Consider the following 18,243-nt stretch of genomic DNA (forward strand, 5'->3'; position numbering starts at 1 on the left):
TGCAATCTTCCTAAGTTCTTGCAAGGCAAATTTCCAGCTCTTTAAATAAATTCTTCCCAGATTTAACAAAAATTATTTTCTTGATTTTTCTAAGTATGTGAAGAACATCAATAATAGACTTATTTCAAGGAGAAAAAAATCAAATGAACACCATTCCCCCTTTTCCTTTTAATTTATGTTGTCAGTGTTTTCTTTTGGGGCTTTCCCCATACAAAACCATGGACAAAGAAATCTGCTGTACAATGGCAAATGATCTGAAAGCACATCATAACTCAGGAAAATCAAACTCTTTAAAACTGGAGAAAAGACAAACAGAACAGCATTCCAGTCTTTATCACAAAACAGATTTAATTTAATATCTCTTTATTTTTTTAAAATAATTAAGCATTTGTATTCTTCCAACCCTTTTGATCTTTTTTTTTTCCAGATTTTAAATCATATTACATCTGGGCCATTCTACACCACACATCAATTCTGTGAGGGAGGAAGGGGTCATGTTGGGGTGGACCACTCTCAGCTCCCAACAGTTAAACACAATCTGCTCCAAACTTCCTCACCACATTTACCCTCACCCCGAGCTCCGAGCTCATGTCTAGCTGCCCCACTCAAACTCTTGCCCCTTCCCCATAAAAAAAAAAGAAAAAAAGATTTACATATATCTCTAATGAACAAAAAATATTGAAAAGATAAAAACCAAGAGCAGAGGGAGAAAAGTGAGACAAAAAAGTGAACATACCAAAAGGGGAAAACACTAACATGTATAGTAGGAAGTCTTGTTCCATAATACCTCTTTATATACTGGATAATCCTCTCCACAATTCCTAAGCACAAAAAAAAAAAAAAAAAAAAAAGCTAAATTACTACAAGATACAGGAATATCAGGGTACTGCATTAAATAATGTACAGGGTCGTCTTTAATCTGCAGTAATACTGTGAAGTCAACGCAGCGCCCTCCAGTGGCAAAAAGGAGGAAGAGGAGTTTGGTGCACTTTACAATTTGTTCCTGTTTATATCTCGGTGTGTCAGTTACGGCAGACTGGTACCAGTACCAGACCGCTACCAACATGTCTCCTACAGCTGGAAGAACTGAGGGATGAACAGACCGATAGATTTCTGAGGGAGGGAATGAGAGTGTGTTTACATGCAGTCCACAGAGCGAGAAATTCCACTGGAAAGAGGAAAAGAAATTATCATGAACTGAAATTAAACTGGTCAAACACTCTACACACTATACAAACAATAAAAAACGGAACAGTGGCTTAAACACATTTCTGGTGGAGGCTTTTATTAAAAACTAGAATATATATTTTAGAAGGTTTTTTTTTTTTTTTTGCCATTTCTGCTGTTCCCACCACTAGATGGCACTAAAGCAAAGGAAAAACAATTAACCCTGAATCTAACTGAAGATCGCTAGAGCACCAACTTCAACAGGAAAAGAATCAGGCATTGACAGGAAATTATCCTTCTGTTTTTGACTGCTGCTGTTCACCAATTATCAGTAAAATCAGAGGCTGTTTATCAGTTGCACCAATCAGCAAGAATTTTCCCATGACTGGTGATCAAAATACTAAAAATTAGTCTCCCCGTTCATTAAATGCACTAAAGCCAAAAATCCTACAGTTTTCAGTACATAAATGTATCGACCAACAACAGCTTGCAGACTCGTGTATTCATGCAGAAATGAAGAGGATTCCAAACTGACTGCATTAACAAACCTGCTGCATTATTATTCTGTGCTGGAGCCGTTTGAATAAACTTCACATCAGGATCTTCAAATTCAGCTAATCTTCCTCTAAAATAAAAGGAAAGCCTACATGTTGAACTAAACATAACCCAGACATCTTCTAGCTTTTCCTGTGACATTCCTGACCATGCATGTAAACACACTCGGAGGGCTTTGGAAAGGCCCCGTCTACAGAGTGGGTCTGTTCCTGCAGGATGGACAAACTGCCAACAGGCGAGAGACCACACTTTTGGACTGCTTTTGGAGGGCAACGCTGAATCTAGTCGATCCAAACAGCGCAGACAGGAGAGGACACCAACAAGAGGAGCGAAAATGAAAGTTAAATGTGCGATGCACTGAAAAAGAGGAGTGGGGTGAAGAAAAACCCAGGAACCTAATGGCTTTTTGATGCCATCTGTTTTTTGTTTTTGTTTAGATTCCCCTCTCACACACAAGTCATTTTCTCCATTTCTGTTTTTTCCTTTTTATTATTGTTCTTTTTTTATCTCTTTGCAATAACATTAGGGGAAAATAATTATTTACAGTGCTGCTGAAATAATGAAAACAGACGTGATGAATCTACAGTAAACTAAGTCGCACAAACACAAGAGGAAACAAAACAGAACAAAATCATAATAAAAGGATTAAGAAACCAGCGGTGCTGTGGAAGTCCAGAGACCACAGCCTGTATCACGAGCTCTGGGCAGACATGGCTGAAGTGGAAGGGAGTGGGACGAACGGGGAGCAGGGCTCTGTCTCTGTTAAGTGGGGATGATCCCGTCACTCCTAAGGCCCCGCTTCAGCTCCAGGTCCTCCAGCTTCTTCCACAGCTCCTCACGCTCCTTCTCCTTCTTCTTCTCACTAAAACAGCACAATAGGTGTGAGCTCGCGCTCGCACGCACGCACGCACGCACACACAAGTGGACATGTCTAGAAAAGTCCTGAGGCCTCATGTATAAAACAGTACACAAAGACTGAACAGCAGCGCACTCAGCTGGGATTTAAAGACAGACAGCATGTCAGAGTCATTTGAGTGAGGAAAATGGACGTTTACTCTAAATAGAGAAATCATGTGCATAAGTTGTACATTTACAGAATAAAGATGCTTTCAGTCCATAAAGGCGCATTCACAAAGCGGGCATGGCTCAACTGAAGGATGACTGCAGTTGCATCAGTAATATACGGCTCCTTCTTTAAGTTTTGCTCAGAGCTCCAGAATGATCAGTCTGGATTAATCTAAACGATAATGAACCATTATCAATATTTCCCAGCAGATCAATATGATATCTGTACACAGACTCCCTCGGAATCCCTCCATTAACGTTCTAAATCAGAGCCAAAGCGCTCCACAATTATGCAGCACACATTTGCACAGCTATTTATATACGTGTGATTGGATACAAACCTTGATCACCTTAAAAATAATCAAACCTGTTGGTTATTTTAATCAGCAAGTTTGGGTTAATCTGCTGATCCAACCCTGTTTTCTTCTTTTTGTGAGAATGAAATTACCCTGCAGATGCATTTCATGCGCTTCGGTGCACGGACCAATACGTTACAGCTTTGAGACAAAAAACTGAGGAAAAGTACTATTTACATTCGAGTGAGGTTTTCACATACTTTTATTTTTATTTTGTGTGTGTGTTAGCTTATTGTCTGAGGATAAATGCGGTTCAGTTTCATTGTTTACATTCAAACAATTAAAATCATGAAAAACAATGGGTTTGGTGCTTCTTGGTCTAAATAACATTGAATGTAGTCAGACTTCAGTGTATTTAGGTGAGTTTTGAGGCTTTGTAGTTTGATATTGTCCAAAGAAAAAGTTTGCGTGGTTGCCGCACATTTTCACGCCAGCGAAAAAGTGTGCATATATTTACGCAAACTTTGACACAAAGTAAATTTTTATGCATGCCGACTTGTGCGTAAAATATGGCACAGCACATTTTTTGTGCCCACGCACTCTTTATGCATGAGGCCCCTGAAGATTTCTTGACCGGAATAATTTGAGTTTTGGAATACAAAACCCAAATTAATCCAAAAGTTCTCATACTCCTTGAACATTGTGTCACATTCCAACCACAAACTTCAATATTCTCTGAGTCTGAGTCAGTGTCACAAAGTAACATGTGTAGCAAATGACTCGTGGTCTTCCTTCCTTCCTTGGTGAGGAGTGTGGCACCATGTGGTGTAGAACCAGTCCAGCAGTTCTACACCAGATTTCTGTGCAAAGCAGCTTAAACTATGTTACACTGGATGGAAAATCAATTTAAATTAAAAAAATACTTTGATTCCAAGGGAAATTTAAAGTGGACATATACTTTTAAATTATCCCTTTTCACATGCAAATCATTTGCTTTACGGTCTATATGCAGTAAAACTTCAATCCTTTGGTCTGAATTCCTGGTTATTGCAGCTCCACAGACCCTCCTTTACCTCTGCTCTGAGGCTCTTTTAAGAGCAACTCGTTTTGCTGCTGTCTTTTTAAATGTGAGACATTTCATGCCCCGCCCTCCTCCAGGTAACACAACGTTCCACTACACCCCAGTTGGCCATTTTTGTAGTTTAATAGCAGCGATACAATTATGTACCAACAGAGAAACTTTTTATTCCCAAGTTTATTAAAGATGTCAGCAGCAGAAGACTCGTCCATCCAACCTCCCATGTTGGAGTCAGAGTCTGACCCAGAGGAGGAGAATGAAGACGATGAGCCAGAAGAACCACACATTCTAAAGAATGCATCACCATGGTGTTATTACTGTATTTATACCCTCATCATCCATACCAACTACCTACAATATGGAGCTGTAGTGTCCTAACAGCTAAAAGCTAGCACAAAGCTAGCTTTTAGTCAGGAAGGGACACCATGCCTAACTGTTATTTATGAAGACCACATATTTTCCTTCCACTTCACAGTTATGAAACATTGTGTTGGTCCGTCAAATACATTTCTAGTGACAGGTTTGTTCTTAGAATGTCATAAAATGCAAAAAAGATGGAGCGTGAATACTTTAGCAGTGGTGTGGGTGCATAACCGAAACCAAAATGTTGCTTCAGTCTGATTGTAAATGTTCTGCATGCTTCTGCTGCATGGCACCAGAAAGAAAGCGACAGGATTCTGGGCTCTTACCGCTGACGGTCTGACTTGTAGGTGGCGGTGAGCTCATCGAATAAGGTACTGTTCATTTCCATGAAGGCCTTTAGAACATTGTACACCAGCGCTACAATGGCCCTGGGACAGAATGGACAGACAAGCTTCAGAATAGACTCTTCCACATTAGAGAAATAAGTACAACAGGTCAATGCATCATTTCTATGGTAGAGCAGGGTTTGCCCTGGTGGGGGCGCTCCACCACAGGCTCACTGAGGTCTCGGTTGGCACTAAAACACTCAACTGTAGTTTGCCCTTTAGTTAGATCCTAGCTAAGTGATCAGTTGCTGGCTTGGTCTTAAAACAACCTGTGTTATGCTTGTCAGACACAAAGCCATCCTGAGCCACAACAGGACTAGGCAGGTGCTAAGGGCCCCCCAGACTTTTAGGGGCCCCATAAGTGCTTAGAATTTAATAAAGACCATAAATCTATACTTTCAATATATCTTTATATGACAATACTATTAAAACTGATTTAATGGTTTTAGCATAGATGCATTAAAAGCCTTAAACTGTTTAACATTTAAATTTAAGAACTAAAATTGCACTATGTCACTTCTAAATGTGTTTTTACATATTTATTAAAACTGTCACTATATTGTGACAGTGTAATAAGAGACAGATCTGTGAAAAATGGAGACCACCCTGTAGTCCTGCTGCCATCTACAGAAATACAGCATTAGTCAGAAACAACCAATCAGAGTCAGGAGGTGGGTCTTGGCACTGTCAATCACAGCTCCGCTACAGCTGGTTCACCACAACAAAGGCCCAGTCCCAATGCTCAGTGCACACCCTACGCCCCTCTATGAAGTGTGGATTCAGTCAAGTGCACCTAAGGGTTTACGTGCGCAGGTTTAGAAGCAGCAAAAATATGAGAATCGGGACAGTACAGCCCTGTGTCATAACTTTAACATACAAAATGATGGGACTGGTCACTGATTAGGCATTTGTGCTGCTAAAAAGTACAACTACAACAAAACAAATTATTTTAAATGTAAAGGTGTTACCTTGTTTAATGTAAGTCATTGTTGGATATATTTGTTGGAGCTATGTGTTTTGTTAAGACTTGTTGAAAAAAGAAAATTCTATGTAATCACATGTTCAGAAACACATTTTTCAATGCATTACTTTTAAAAACTGATTTTATTCTTTTTTTTTGCAACAGACAGTTTGCTCAGTGAATTTTGTCATATTTCCAACATGGCAAAAATACACATTAAATTGCACTAATATTTAATTTAACAGTCTGCCACTTGACTAATTAGAGACATGATGTATTTTACTTATAAAACCATCTCCTCTTTTATGCTCGATATAAAGAGGAGCTAATAGAGATCAAGTTAAGGACAAACATAGGATATATATATATATATATATATATATATATATATATATGTATATATATATATATAAAATGCCTGATGCTGCAGTTGAAAAATAAAAAGTCTAATGGAAATAAAATGTCCTTTTTAAAAGAAACTGAATGTTGTGACCTAATAGACCAAATATGTTACAAGAAATTCACCAGGAACTCTGACATCAGGTTTCTTCCCCTGTACCCTGAGAAGAAAACAATTGTTTAAAAATCATAATGATATCTCTAAGGAAAATAAGAACCAAATAGCGTTCTACTCCACTCCCACAAAAAAACTTGATATTAATTTCATAATTATGTATTAAGTTTTCTCTATAATGACTTTCTGCAAAAGACATTCAAAAATAAATAAAAATTCCTGTATGTTTTGTGACAGATTTTGATACCATACACTTTTTTTTCAATTGCAACTCCATTAATGTTTTTAGAAAGATTTTCAAAAGTGGATATTGTACTAGAAATCTATTCCATCTTTAAGTTTTAATATAAAAAAATTTGGTCGTCTAACACAGTGTTTTTCAACCTTTTTTGAGCCAAGGTACATTGTTTTAATTGAAAAAATCTCGAGGCACACCACCAACCAAAAATGTAGACAAAGATACTCTGTAGCCACCTATGTTACATATACAGGTGCTGGTCATAAAATTAGAATATTGTGATAAAGTTCATTATTTTCCATAATGTCATGATAAAAATTAAATTGTCGTATATTTTAGATTCATTGCACACCAACTGAAATATTTCAGGTCTTTTATTGTTTTAATTTTGATGATTTTGGCAAACAGCTCATAAAAACCCAAAATCCCTGTCTCAAAAAATTAGAATATTATGAAAAGGTTCTCTGAACGAGCAATAAAAATAATCATCTGAATCAACAAAGTAACTCTAAACACCTGAAAAAGATTCCTGAGGCCTTTAAAAACTCCCAGCCTGGTTCGTTACTCAAAACCGCAATCAAGGGTCAGACTGCTGACCTGACTGCTGTCCAGAAGGCCATCACTGACATCCTCAAGCAAGAGGGTGAGAAACGGAAAGAAATTTCTGAACGAATCGGCTGTTTGCAGAGTGTTATATCAAGGCACCTCAGTGGAAAGTCAGTAGGAAGGAAAAAGTGTGGCAGAAAACGCTGCACAACGAGAAGAGGTGACCGGACCCTGAGGAAGATTGTGGAGAAGGGCCGATTCCAGACCAAATTAAATTTTCATCTCCATAAAACTTTTCAGCAGATGGAAGCATGAAGTGCTCCAAAATCTTCTGATAGCTGCTGCATTGATCCTGCCCTTGATAAAACCCAGTGGACCAACACCAGCAGCTGACATGGCACCCAGACCATCACTGACTGTGGGTACTTGACACTGGACTTCTGGCATTTTGGCATTTCCTTCTCCCCAGTCTTCCTCCAGAGTCTGGCACTTTGATTTCCGAATGACATGCAAAGTTTGCTTTCATCCGAAAAAAGTACTTTGGACCACTGAACAACAGTGGTCCAAAGTGCTGCTTCTCTGTAGCCCAGGTCAGGCGCTTCTGCCGCTGTTTCTGGTTCAAAAGTGGCTTGACCTTTGACCTGGGGAATGCGGCACCTGTAGCCCATTTCCTGCACACGCCTGTGCACAGTGGCTCTGGATGTTTCTACTCCAGACTCAGTCCACTGCTTCCCCCAAGGTCTGCAATCGGCCCTTCTCCACAATCTTCCTCAGGGTCCGGTCACCTCTTCTCGTTGTGTAGTGTTTTCTGCCACACTTTTTCCTTCCTACTGACTTCCCACTGAGGTGCCTTGATATAACACTCTGCAAACAGCCGATTCGTTCAGAAATTTCTTTCTGTTTCTCACCCTCTTGCTTGAGGATGTCAGTGATGGCCTTCTGGACAGCAGTCAGGTCAGCAGTCTGACCCATGATTACGGTTTTGAGTAATGAACCAGGCTGGGAGTTTTTAAAGGCCTCAGGAATCTTTTTCAGGTGTTTAGAGTTACTTTGTTGATTCAGATGATTATTTTTATTGCTCGTTCAGAGAACCTTTTCATAATATTCTAATTTTTTGAGACAGGGATTTTGGGTTTTCATGAGCTGTTTGCCAAAATCATCAAAATTAAAACAATAAAAGACCTGAAATATTTCAGTTGGTGTGCAATGAATCTAAAATATATGACAATTTAATCTTTATCATGACATTATGGAAAATAATGAACTTTATCACAATATTCTAATTTTATGACCAGCACCTGTATAGTCATTCTTATCAAAGTGTCTTGAATAGTTATCAAATAAACACAAAAATGTATTTTTATCATATTTTACATTTCTTATTTCAAATTGCACATAACATGTCCACTTCAAAAATACACCTGAACACCTGAACAGTGCCACAACACTGGTGTGATGCATGAATGTTACTAATTCTCTTGTTTTAATGTAAAATGCTCTGTACCTGCTGCCATCTAGTGGTAAGAAAATTACATGATTACACCGCTAGTCACTACTACAGCAGAGAAACTCAAAGATGGCATCATTTACAGATAATTAATTCGTTTTCAAAAAATCTTTTAAGACCAATTACCGTATTTACCGGACTATGAGCGCACCATACTATAAACCGTACCTTCAAATTTTTTGAACCCCCCCGGAAACTTACATATATCAGCCGCACCGGGCTACAGGCCGCTGGTATCTCTGCCGCTCTCGGTTTCCCATAAGGACCCAGCAGAGGGCAGCAGAGGGCTGCGTCCTAATAACTGCTGGATATATTAAGGACGCAGTTCTCCGTCTCCAAATGCGGTTTTGTTCACGCCGAGTTTACGTGCAGCGGCTTTATTTCCCTCCTGTACTGCCAGATCGACACTCCTCAACTTAGAAGCTGCATCATATGAGTTTGAAAACATTTCTCCGTCGTGCCTGCTGCTAGCATGTGCTTGTTCCAAATGAAAATTAGCTCGTTCTTCTTTGATTTCCAATTTTGACTTCCAATGATTCACTTCCTGCTAAAGAGCCCCCTGGTGGTTGAAGAAAAATCCAAAGAAAGCTGCATGTTCAAAGTGTAGGAGAAAAGTAGCAGCTTATAGTCCGGAGGTGAAATTGGATAATTTCCACGGCACACCTGACGATCACCGCGGCACAGAGGTTGAAAAAACACTGATCTAACAGGGAATGAAGAGTTAAATTATGATTTATTTATTCCTGTGGATATGTTTTATTCACAAATACTGCTTTCTAAAAAAAATTTTAAAAAAATCAATTTTTAAAGTGAAATAATTTTATTTAAGAGTGCTTAAACATTGCAACATCACAAAGGTTGAATTTTTATACCAATATGTTAATATCTTAATTTAAGATTTGAAATTTGTCTTGCAATTGTGACATTTTATTTTACTTTCTTCAGTTAGTTTGTGACTATTCTTTTTTTATTTCTTCTTTTTGCACTTAAACCCTTCAACATGAACCCGCATTTGAAGGAGACAAGGGCAGAACGAGGGAGGAAGTGCAAGTATTGAGACAGGGCCAGAGTCCGTCATGAATTCTAAAGCTAGTTAGAATGGCTACTGATGAAGGGGTGAGGGCAAATAAGAACTTGAGAATAAAATATATCCGTCAGTGTCCCCTGAACAAATGTGCTAGTACATCTATATGTGTGTAGTGCAGTAAGTTTCCCTTAGTTGCTGCTGAGACTACGTTACCCGCTTACTGCTACAAAAAGAAAACAAAATTCAGATAATTGTTTGCATTTTAATTGTTAGAGTGCTGCAGAAGGAGGGCCTTGTTAAGAGTGCCATTCCTGCAAGAACTACAACTGCGTGCATATTTACATTTCAAGTTTACAAAGCTAGGTATAGTGATTAATTGTACAAAAACAACAATCTACAAATAGCTACGCTTACGGCTGTGGGGGTAGAGCCAGGTGATCTACCATGCTAATAATCGACTGGAAGAAATAACTTTCTATTTAAAATGTCAGTCAGTCATGGGAGAAAAACATGTTGACATATCAATGTCTCATCCAGTAAATACCAAGAATCTACTTTGATTTAACTCATTACATAAAAACTAAGCTGGGTCTCCTAGCAAAAGACAAAGTGACGACAAACTCCCTCCCCCATGGTCACTGGAGGATTATTCCACTCCTCACTTTTTATAATGTTCAGGAATTTACATTATCACTCATTTAATGCCAGACCAAACAACAAATAAATGTTCCATAGACAATACAAAAGAATGATCCAGTTATTATTTATGAAAAATAGAAAGATCAATCAAAAATAGCTGAGCCTCTAACTGATATCTGGTCAGCAGGGTAGAGAAAGTTGAGTTTTTATTATTTTTGGGAACACTGTAATCTGAACTAGAACAAATCCTATTGTTGATTTGCAGACAGATCTATCTCACGTTTTGTGTAATAATTCCATAGACAGTTTGTTCATGTTAGGTGTGCAAGGCGACTCACGGGTTCCAATGCTCTTTCGAGATCCTGTACAGGCTGGCAAACATGATGGGCAGGATGACGCTGGAGTTCTCCTCAATCAGACTCATGATGTATTCGTTGTTCCAATAGTACAAAGCTCGCTCTGCGACCTGCAGGGAACCACGCGCACACGCACACACACATAATCATTTCCAGATCCAAACAGCCCAGTCAGGTTTATACGGGACATAACTAACCTGGAAATGTGGGCTGGAAACGCATCTGGAGATCTGTTTGAATAGCGGCTCCTGGATCTTTACAAACTGTGTGGGCTCTATCACATCCAGAATTTCCTCCAGCTCTCCCAGAAACATCACCTGAACCACCACAGAGGAGAGCATTACTTATTGACCGAGCGTGTGTATAGAGAAGTAGTCTTCCTTTCCTTCAGCAGCCTTACCTCTTTTTGACTGCACGTTTTTGGCCAGAACTTCAGTAAGCCTCTGATGACCTGAAGAGAACATGGAAATGGACTTGAGTTTCAGTTCTCTGTTATTCTAACTGCAGTGTGTGTGGAGCTACACAACTTTGAGAGTAGTTTTAGGAAAGTCAACAAGAAGAAGGCCCCAGAATATCTGAAGCAGCAGATATTCTCAATGGTAACCTCAGAGTCCCATCTAAGAATGACAGTTTTACTTTTTGCAGAAGGCTCAGTTCTGTGGGTTCCATCAAGCCAACAAAACTCAGTCAAGTCAGTTCCACCACGTCTGAGACTGACTGTCAAGTAGGAAAAGTGGGCCTCCCGCCAGGGCAGGGCAGGGTGGGGTGGGGATGGCGAGGAACCAGCTGACAGTGCTGAAGGGGATCTCTGGGAAAGTGTCAGGATGGATGAAAAACCCAGGTAGCTTTAGTCCTCCAGAATGGTCTTCCACACCCCAACTATTCTTTATTATTGGAACATTAGTGTTCCATTTAGCAATGATAGAAACATAGTGAATAGCTGGTGTGAAGCCAGCTGTATATTCACTTCAGATATTCAACAAGACGTGTAGTGATACTTACTGGTTCTGTTAATGTCGGGTCTTTCTCTAAGAATTGTACAATGCAATAAGCCAACTGTAAAAAGAGAAGAGTTCAAGCTTTAATACCAGTTATTTCAAACAAGTTAGGTACAATACAGAGTTTAAATCATCCAGTTGGTTTGATAAAACCTACAACTATTCAAGAGATAAGAAAATCAAAGATTCAGAAGCTGTTTGTTTCCCAACTTTGTAAATTTGTAGTTCACTCCACCTCCAGAACCAAAACTTTATTTAAACAAAACCTAAAAATGAAGTGTTTATAATCAAAACATTTCAAGTTTCAAAACTGGTGCTTGCCCCTGAACAGGCATCAAGTAAGTTCAATAATATCCAAAGATATATGTAATAGAATATCACTTGAAAAAACACATGACTGATCAGAGTTCAGTAAAAATTAAAAACGATTTTAAATAATAAAATCTAAAGCAGCAAAATAAAACAGTCCAATCAGTGTCAAATTGACAAGAAAAGGTAACCAAGGTTAAAATGTTCCAGAAAGACATTACCTGTGCATGGAAGAGGGACAGGCTCCTGACAGTATGAAGGGGGATCAACACTTTAACCAGAAACTGCTTATGTTCTGCTTTCAGCGGCAAAGCAAAACCATTGATTATACTGGCAGAAAGAGAGACGAGACAAAAGCACCATTAAACAGTGAAACAAAGACAGCTATGTTAGCAGCTCATAATGCAAAAAGTCAGTAATGAGCAGAGATTATATGAATATTTAAAAAGTTCACTTTAGGAAAATTAAAAATTTCAACTAAATCTGTTTACAGTCTAAAACTGTAAACCCAAAAAATGAAACTGTATTTACCATATAAATTTCTCTCAATCTCTCCCTTAGCTTAGCCCGTATCATCTAAGTACAAACATAATACTCATTCATTCAATTCTTAAACTTTACATATGAAATAATAAAGAAAAACAATCTGTTTTTTGTTTTTTTTCAAAATTCTAAGATGTCTGACAATGAAATACCAAGATGGATCGTCTGCAGCAATAGTTTCAAAGACACAATTTCATGTACCCATCTGTCTGAAAACAGAAACTACTTAGAGCCTGTCGTTTTAAAGAAAAATATTTCCCATGTAACCTATTCCAAGAAGTCCTAAGTGAAATTAGCAAGTATTGAAAGTACTCTTAGTATTAGAAAGTACTCTTTCAATACTTGCTAATTTCACTAAGAACTCATTTACTCTTCAAGCCTCTTTTAGTCTGGGAAATACTAAATGCACAACATGCAGTAGCTGACAGAGCTGGACGCAGCAGCGGGACTCGTGCCACATACAGGAGAGACAACTTATTATATTTTCACTTTTCTCAAACTACAGGCTGAGACTGAGAGGAGCAACCATCCTTTAATCAGCTTTGTTGATTAGTTCTATGTAAGTTATGAGTTTTTTAATCAACATTTAACTGTTTATCATCAAAAATGAAAAATCTTTTCAGACTTTCCACCCCACCCCCATCAGCCACCATGCCTCAACTCAGATTATTAAGCAGTTCTCCATATGATTTAGTATTACATACTGATGGTCATCATTGGCTCAATGTAACAACTTGATATAGCATTTATTCTGTTAGACTCCAACTGCTGCTGCCATAAGCATCTGCTGGCACCAGAGTTCGAGTTGACACATAATTCTTACCATTTAATCTTCCATATTTACTTCAAAACATTTCTCCTCTAAATCAACGTAGATGGAGAGAGAGGATGAAGCTGTGTGTGTGTTTGTTTGCAATACCTTGTGGGGACCATTTTCCTGACACATACGTTGTGGGGACCCACTACTCCTTATGGGGACAGAAGCCTGGTCCCCACAAGGGGAAACGCTATTTTTAGATTTAAGACTAAGGTGTGAATCGAGTTTTGGTTAGGGTTAGTGTTAGGTATGTAATGGTTATGTTTAGGATAAGGGTTAGGTTTAGGCTGTAGAAATTAATGGAAGTCAATGGAAAGTCCCCACAAAGATAGCCACGCAAACGTGTGTGCGTGTCTGTGCTCTAGTTCTAGAACAAACATGATGCATGGAGGTTCTGATTACTCATTAACGAGAAAGGTAATAAAAGTTCCTTAAAGGCCAGAGTGAACTTTAGTTTAGGTGAGGATGGATGTGTGTTTAGGTGGTGTGAACAGCTTGGTTCCAAACCTCAGCAGCATGAAGGCTAAGATCAGAAGCTGCAGAAATGGGCCTGGGACTGGGCCAGCTCATGAGCCATAGGACTGAAACACTGGAGACCTGCTTGCAATGCTAAAGGTCAGCCATGTTGTCCTGTTGGTCCCAGCAGCCTGGCTGTGCCTGGGTTTCAGTCTAAAGTACTTTTACTTCATTTGCTCTTAATCACACTAAATGTTGACTGTGTTTCTATGACTTTGTATTTTTGTGTTTTTAAGGTGTAACGCACAGGTCTAAAAGCATGCCTTGATGCTGAAATGTGCTAAACAAATAAAATTTGATTTGAGATTTTGATGAACATTTCATAAATAATGAGACCATCTAAAACTTGAAAATAAATGGCTAAATGGTATACAGCTATAAATACTAGTGATTTTGAAGTTTGATTTTGGGATGCAAAAATTGCTCTTAATTTCAAAACTTCAAAGAATACGATCTGCTAACACAAATTCCAAATTATTATTACAATAAAAATGGCTGACTAGGCAATACATCACTCCAGTTAAATTGCATAATTTTAACCCTAATATACCTGACACTTGCATTAAATGTACTTCCCAAAAAGGTTCTTTATTTCATTGTATGTGGGCGTGTCCTCGAGTGTTGGCTTTTTGGAAGGATGTATTGATTGTGATTGGTCAGATGATTGGTAATCATCTGACCAATGTGATAGAACAACACAGCACTTTTAAATTTCAATAATCAGAATGCAGAAATTGTTTCCTTTGTTTTAACAGGTTTATGTCAGTCTGTCTTTTCCCCATCGATACTTTGAATCCTAAAATGTGCATCTTGAATATTTATCCTGAAGACTTTGTTATCCCAAACAACTTGAGATCCTTACTTTATGTCTCCTTTTTGGAAGCTAAACACTGCATTGCACTCTCTTGGAAGAAAGGGACATTATGTGGAATTTCACAATGGACCACACAAATGACGTTCTACTTTGCACTTGAGAAAATCAGTTATTTTACTAAGAATAAGCTTGATAAATTTTGGGTGGTCTCGTCTGTCTTTTACACTTGGCTGTGCCAAAATGATATCCAACTTGATGGATGGAAAGAGGATTGGTTATAAGGTCATATGGTGAGTCAAACTGATGTTTACGTTGGTTGGTCAATTGAGGGTCTGCTGCAACCACCCCCCTCGTCCCCCCTTTTTTTTTCTTCCCCTACCCTGTGTATATGCCCTTTGGGTTTTTGTCTGGTCTAGGTCTAAATTTTAAGTTTTTGTAAGTGAATATATGCATGTTTCTTGTTCTCCTGTTAAAATCAATAAATAAATGTTTAAAAAAAAACTTCAAAGAATTAAGTTCTGAATTAAACAAAGGAGCCAATTTCCTCTAGATTAGCGGTTCTCAACGTGGGCGGTACCGCCCCCCAGGGGGCGTTCAGAGTACGGCAGGGGGCGCTAGCGGACATTTTTACAAAAGGGGGGCGCTGGGATGCCTTTGGGGGGCGTTTGGTCGAAGGTAAACTTTACACTTTAAATGCACAACAATGCCAGTTTAGACTGAGCAACTTGGTAAAACTGTGTTGTGTAACATTAAACCATGCTTGGCTGCAACAATATACATGGCAGCTCTTCTTCTATTCAGTGTTTGTTAGCTTCTGTTAGCTTCTTGGCACAGCTCTGTTCTCCTGCTACTGGTAGCTAAAATCACGATACCCTCACTGTGTATCCCTCTGAAAAATGAACCCATTTACATAAAGAAATCCCTCCATGGGTGAAACCCCGATAGAGAGCGTTCATTTTAACACCGGAGCTGTAAGTGGTCCGGTATGAAACGGGGGTGATAGAACAACACAGCACTTTTAAATTTCAATAATCAGAATGCAGAAATTGTTTCCTTTGTTTTAACAGGTTTATGTCAGTCTGTCTTTTCCCCATCGATACGTTTCCCGACCGCCCTGCACCTTAGAGGGTTAAAAAAAAAAAAACGACGCGCACATTGCGCAAAACTCTGAAACAGGAGAAGCAGGACATAAAACGGAGCGACGAACTAGATGTGAATTATGGCTTAAAAACAGAGAATCCGACGCTGAACAGTGAGAAATCAACACATGATGTGAAACACATGATGATTAGGCGGCGCAGCAGGTGATGAGTGAAGATTACTGATGGTCAATAAATGATAAAATAAATCTAGCAACAGGAAAGAAACTAAAGTGGACATAACAATAAACCAAGAGAGGATAATTACTAATCAAAGGAAACTAAATGGAAATGAATGAAGAACAAAATGTAAGAATAAACTAAGAAAAAACTAAAGTAAATACAGAGGAATTTTGTGGATGATGCTCTGATGTCCCATTGTCCTGAAGGCAGCACAGAGCTGCACCACCAGAAACAGAAACACTGAAGAGAAGAAGAGCTATGATTAATATAGTTATAGTTCTATCCATGTTTTAATGTTGCAGAGCTCAGTCGTTCTGCAAATAGTTCAAAGTTTAAACTGGCATGTTGTACAACTTTTATCTGATCATTTTGTGCAAGATTTAAAAACTAGAAAATGGCACAAAATAAGAATATTTTTTCCACTCTGATTGGCTGCTGTTAGGCCTACCGATTTTAACTTGAATGTTAATTGCATTTTTTGTAAACACCTGTGAAAATAATTTCTATTCCCATGGCTTTTTTGTTCTCTGGGAAATTATTTTTGATAAATACAGAAACAAGCATAAAAATCAAAACATCTACAATAGTGATAGTAATATTAATGATAAAATAATGGTCAGTGCAAAGTAGCCTGCAAATTCTTTGGTGGGGGGCGGTGAGGGACCTGGATAAAGGCTAGGGGGGCGCTGGCCCGAAAAAGGTTGAGGTTGCTCTAGATGCTTACCTTCTTTTTTAAGGACACTACATTGTCTAATGCTACACGAGGAAGTAACACCATGAACAAGATCAACAATTTGAGATGGAAGGAAATTAAAGAGATCCTTTAAAAGACTTAACAGTAACGTCTGATAAAGATATAATTAAATTTTCTGTCAGATTTGAAATAGTTAAAATAAAATCAAAGGTTATTAAAAATTGTCAAAAAGCACAGAGCTATAAAGAAATACAGTTATTTCTTTAGACTCAATGCCATATATCAGCACAAGGTCTAAAGTATGGCGACAAGAGTGGGCAGGACCTTGAATTCTTTGGGTAAAGCCAATTGAGTCTAAAATAACATTAAAAGCTACATTTAGGCCATCACTCTCAGTGTCGACATGAATGTTAAGTCCCACAATATCTTAATCAAATGTTTTTTAAAAAAAACTTAAGATTTAAAAAATTGTGGTTTTAGTGCTTTGCAACTAGGATGAGTAAAACTAGATTAGAAGTTCAAAAGAAGTGCAGACAGTTAAAAGAAGTGCAGATAGGAATTCCAGAGAATAATTCAGTAAAACCCCCAACATAGCATACAGGAATTTAGAATGACCAAACACAGATGACAATGTAGAAGCAATAGTGATAGTTTGTGGACTCATTTTAAGGCGTAACAACAAGAAAAGGTGGTGGATAAAAGATGACGTTGCATTCTCGCTCCCAGTCAGGGAAAACCCCACAGGCTGTGATAAAAGGGCCAAGACAACCCAAATTGGGCATATTCAGGTTTTAGCGGGAACACCAACATGCAGAAGCTTTATCTGACGGTTCAACCCCTCCCCCACACCCTGGGCCGAAGAAAATTTCCAAGTCTTGACCGGTCCGCGGTAATAAAAAGGTTGGCGACCACTGCCCTAGATAACCAGCGGTTGAATGACAGCATCAGGTTAAATATGTAATCACTGGCCAGATCACACAGGGGACCAGAGAACATGACAGAATCTGACATTGTTTTGGCAAACTGACCAACGCACCAAACTAGTTGGCACTAATGACATTAGTGTTGGCTTATCCTTAGGCAACAGTTTCAGGCAAGAGTTGATGTCGCCTGTGGCAAATATTTGACTTTGGTCACTGCCAATTAGAGTCTTCTTCTCAGCAGGTTTGTTGTTGAGCAGGCAACATATAATTAAACATACATGAAATGACAGTATCTGTCAAAAAAAGGTTGATGTAGGGGTTTAGTACACTTTACAGAGAACTACCTTCACTGCAGATTTCCACATACCTTCCCAAGATCTCCAGCAACTCAGCCACTCCATTGAAGTGCTCCGTCTCATAAACAAAACTAGAGAAAAGAGTAAAACATAGCAAACAGGTAAACATCAAGGGCCTCATGTATAAACAGTTTACCTGCAATGAAAATGTGCGGCAGCCACACAAACTGTTTTGCACACAGTAACAAACTTTGATGAACGATGAAACTGAACCAAAGTTAACCTCAGACAATACGACACAAAATAAATAAAA

General features: G+C 38.6%; 1 protein-coding gene across 4 annotated transcripts in view; it reads right to left on the reverse strand.

The window, feature by feature from the left end:
* Nucleotides 1-153: 153 nt before the first annotated feature.
* The window catches only part of LOC106906724 (serine/threonine-protein phosphatase 2A 56 kDa regulatory subunit epsilon isoform), a 42,081-nt gene continuing 23,991 nt past the window's right edge, over nt 154-18,243 (reverse strand). For all 4 annotated transcript variants that reach the window (XM_088004030.1, XM_088004031.1, XM_088004029.1 and 1 more), the window contains exons 7-14: nt 18,002-18,061; nt 12,227-12,335; nt 11,701-11,754; nt 11,099-11,149; nt 10,896-11,015; nt 10,681-10,808; nt 4,851-4,952; nt 154-2,584 (exon numbers count right to left, since the gene is read on the reverse strand). In XM_088004030.1, the coding sequence (XP_087860156.1) occupies nt 2,485-2,584; nt 4,851-4,952; nt 10,681-10,808; nt 10,896-11,015; nt 11,099-11,149; nt 11,701-11,754; nt 12,227-12,335; nt 18,002-18,061 (724 nt within the window). In that variant the 3' untranslated portion in view covers nt 154-2,484. The remainder of the gene's footprint in view (nt 2,585-4,850; nt 4,953-10,680; nt 10,809-10,895; nt 11,016-11,098; nt 11,150-11,700; nt 11,755-12,226; nt 12,336-18,001; nt 18,062-18,243) is intronic.

The sequence above is a fragment of the Poecilia mexicana genome, unplaced genomic scaffold, assembly GCF_051168715.1.
Source record: "Poecilia mexicana isolate PSO_F unplaced genomic scaffold, ASM5116871v1 scaffold_3, whole genome shotgun sequence".
NCBI classification, from domain to species: Eukaryota; Metazoa; Chordata; class Actinopteri; order Cyprinodontiformes; family Poeciliidae; genus Poecilia; species Poecilia mexicana.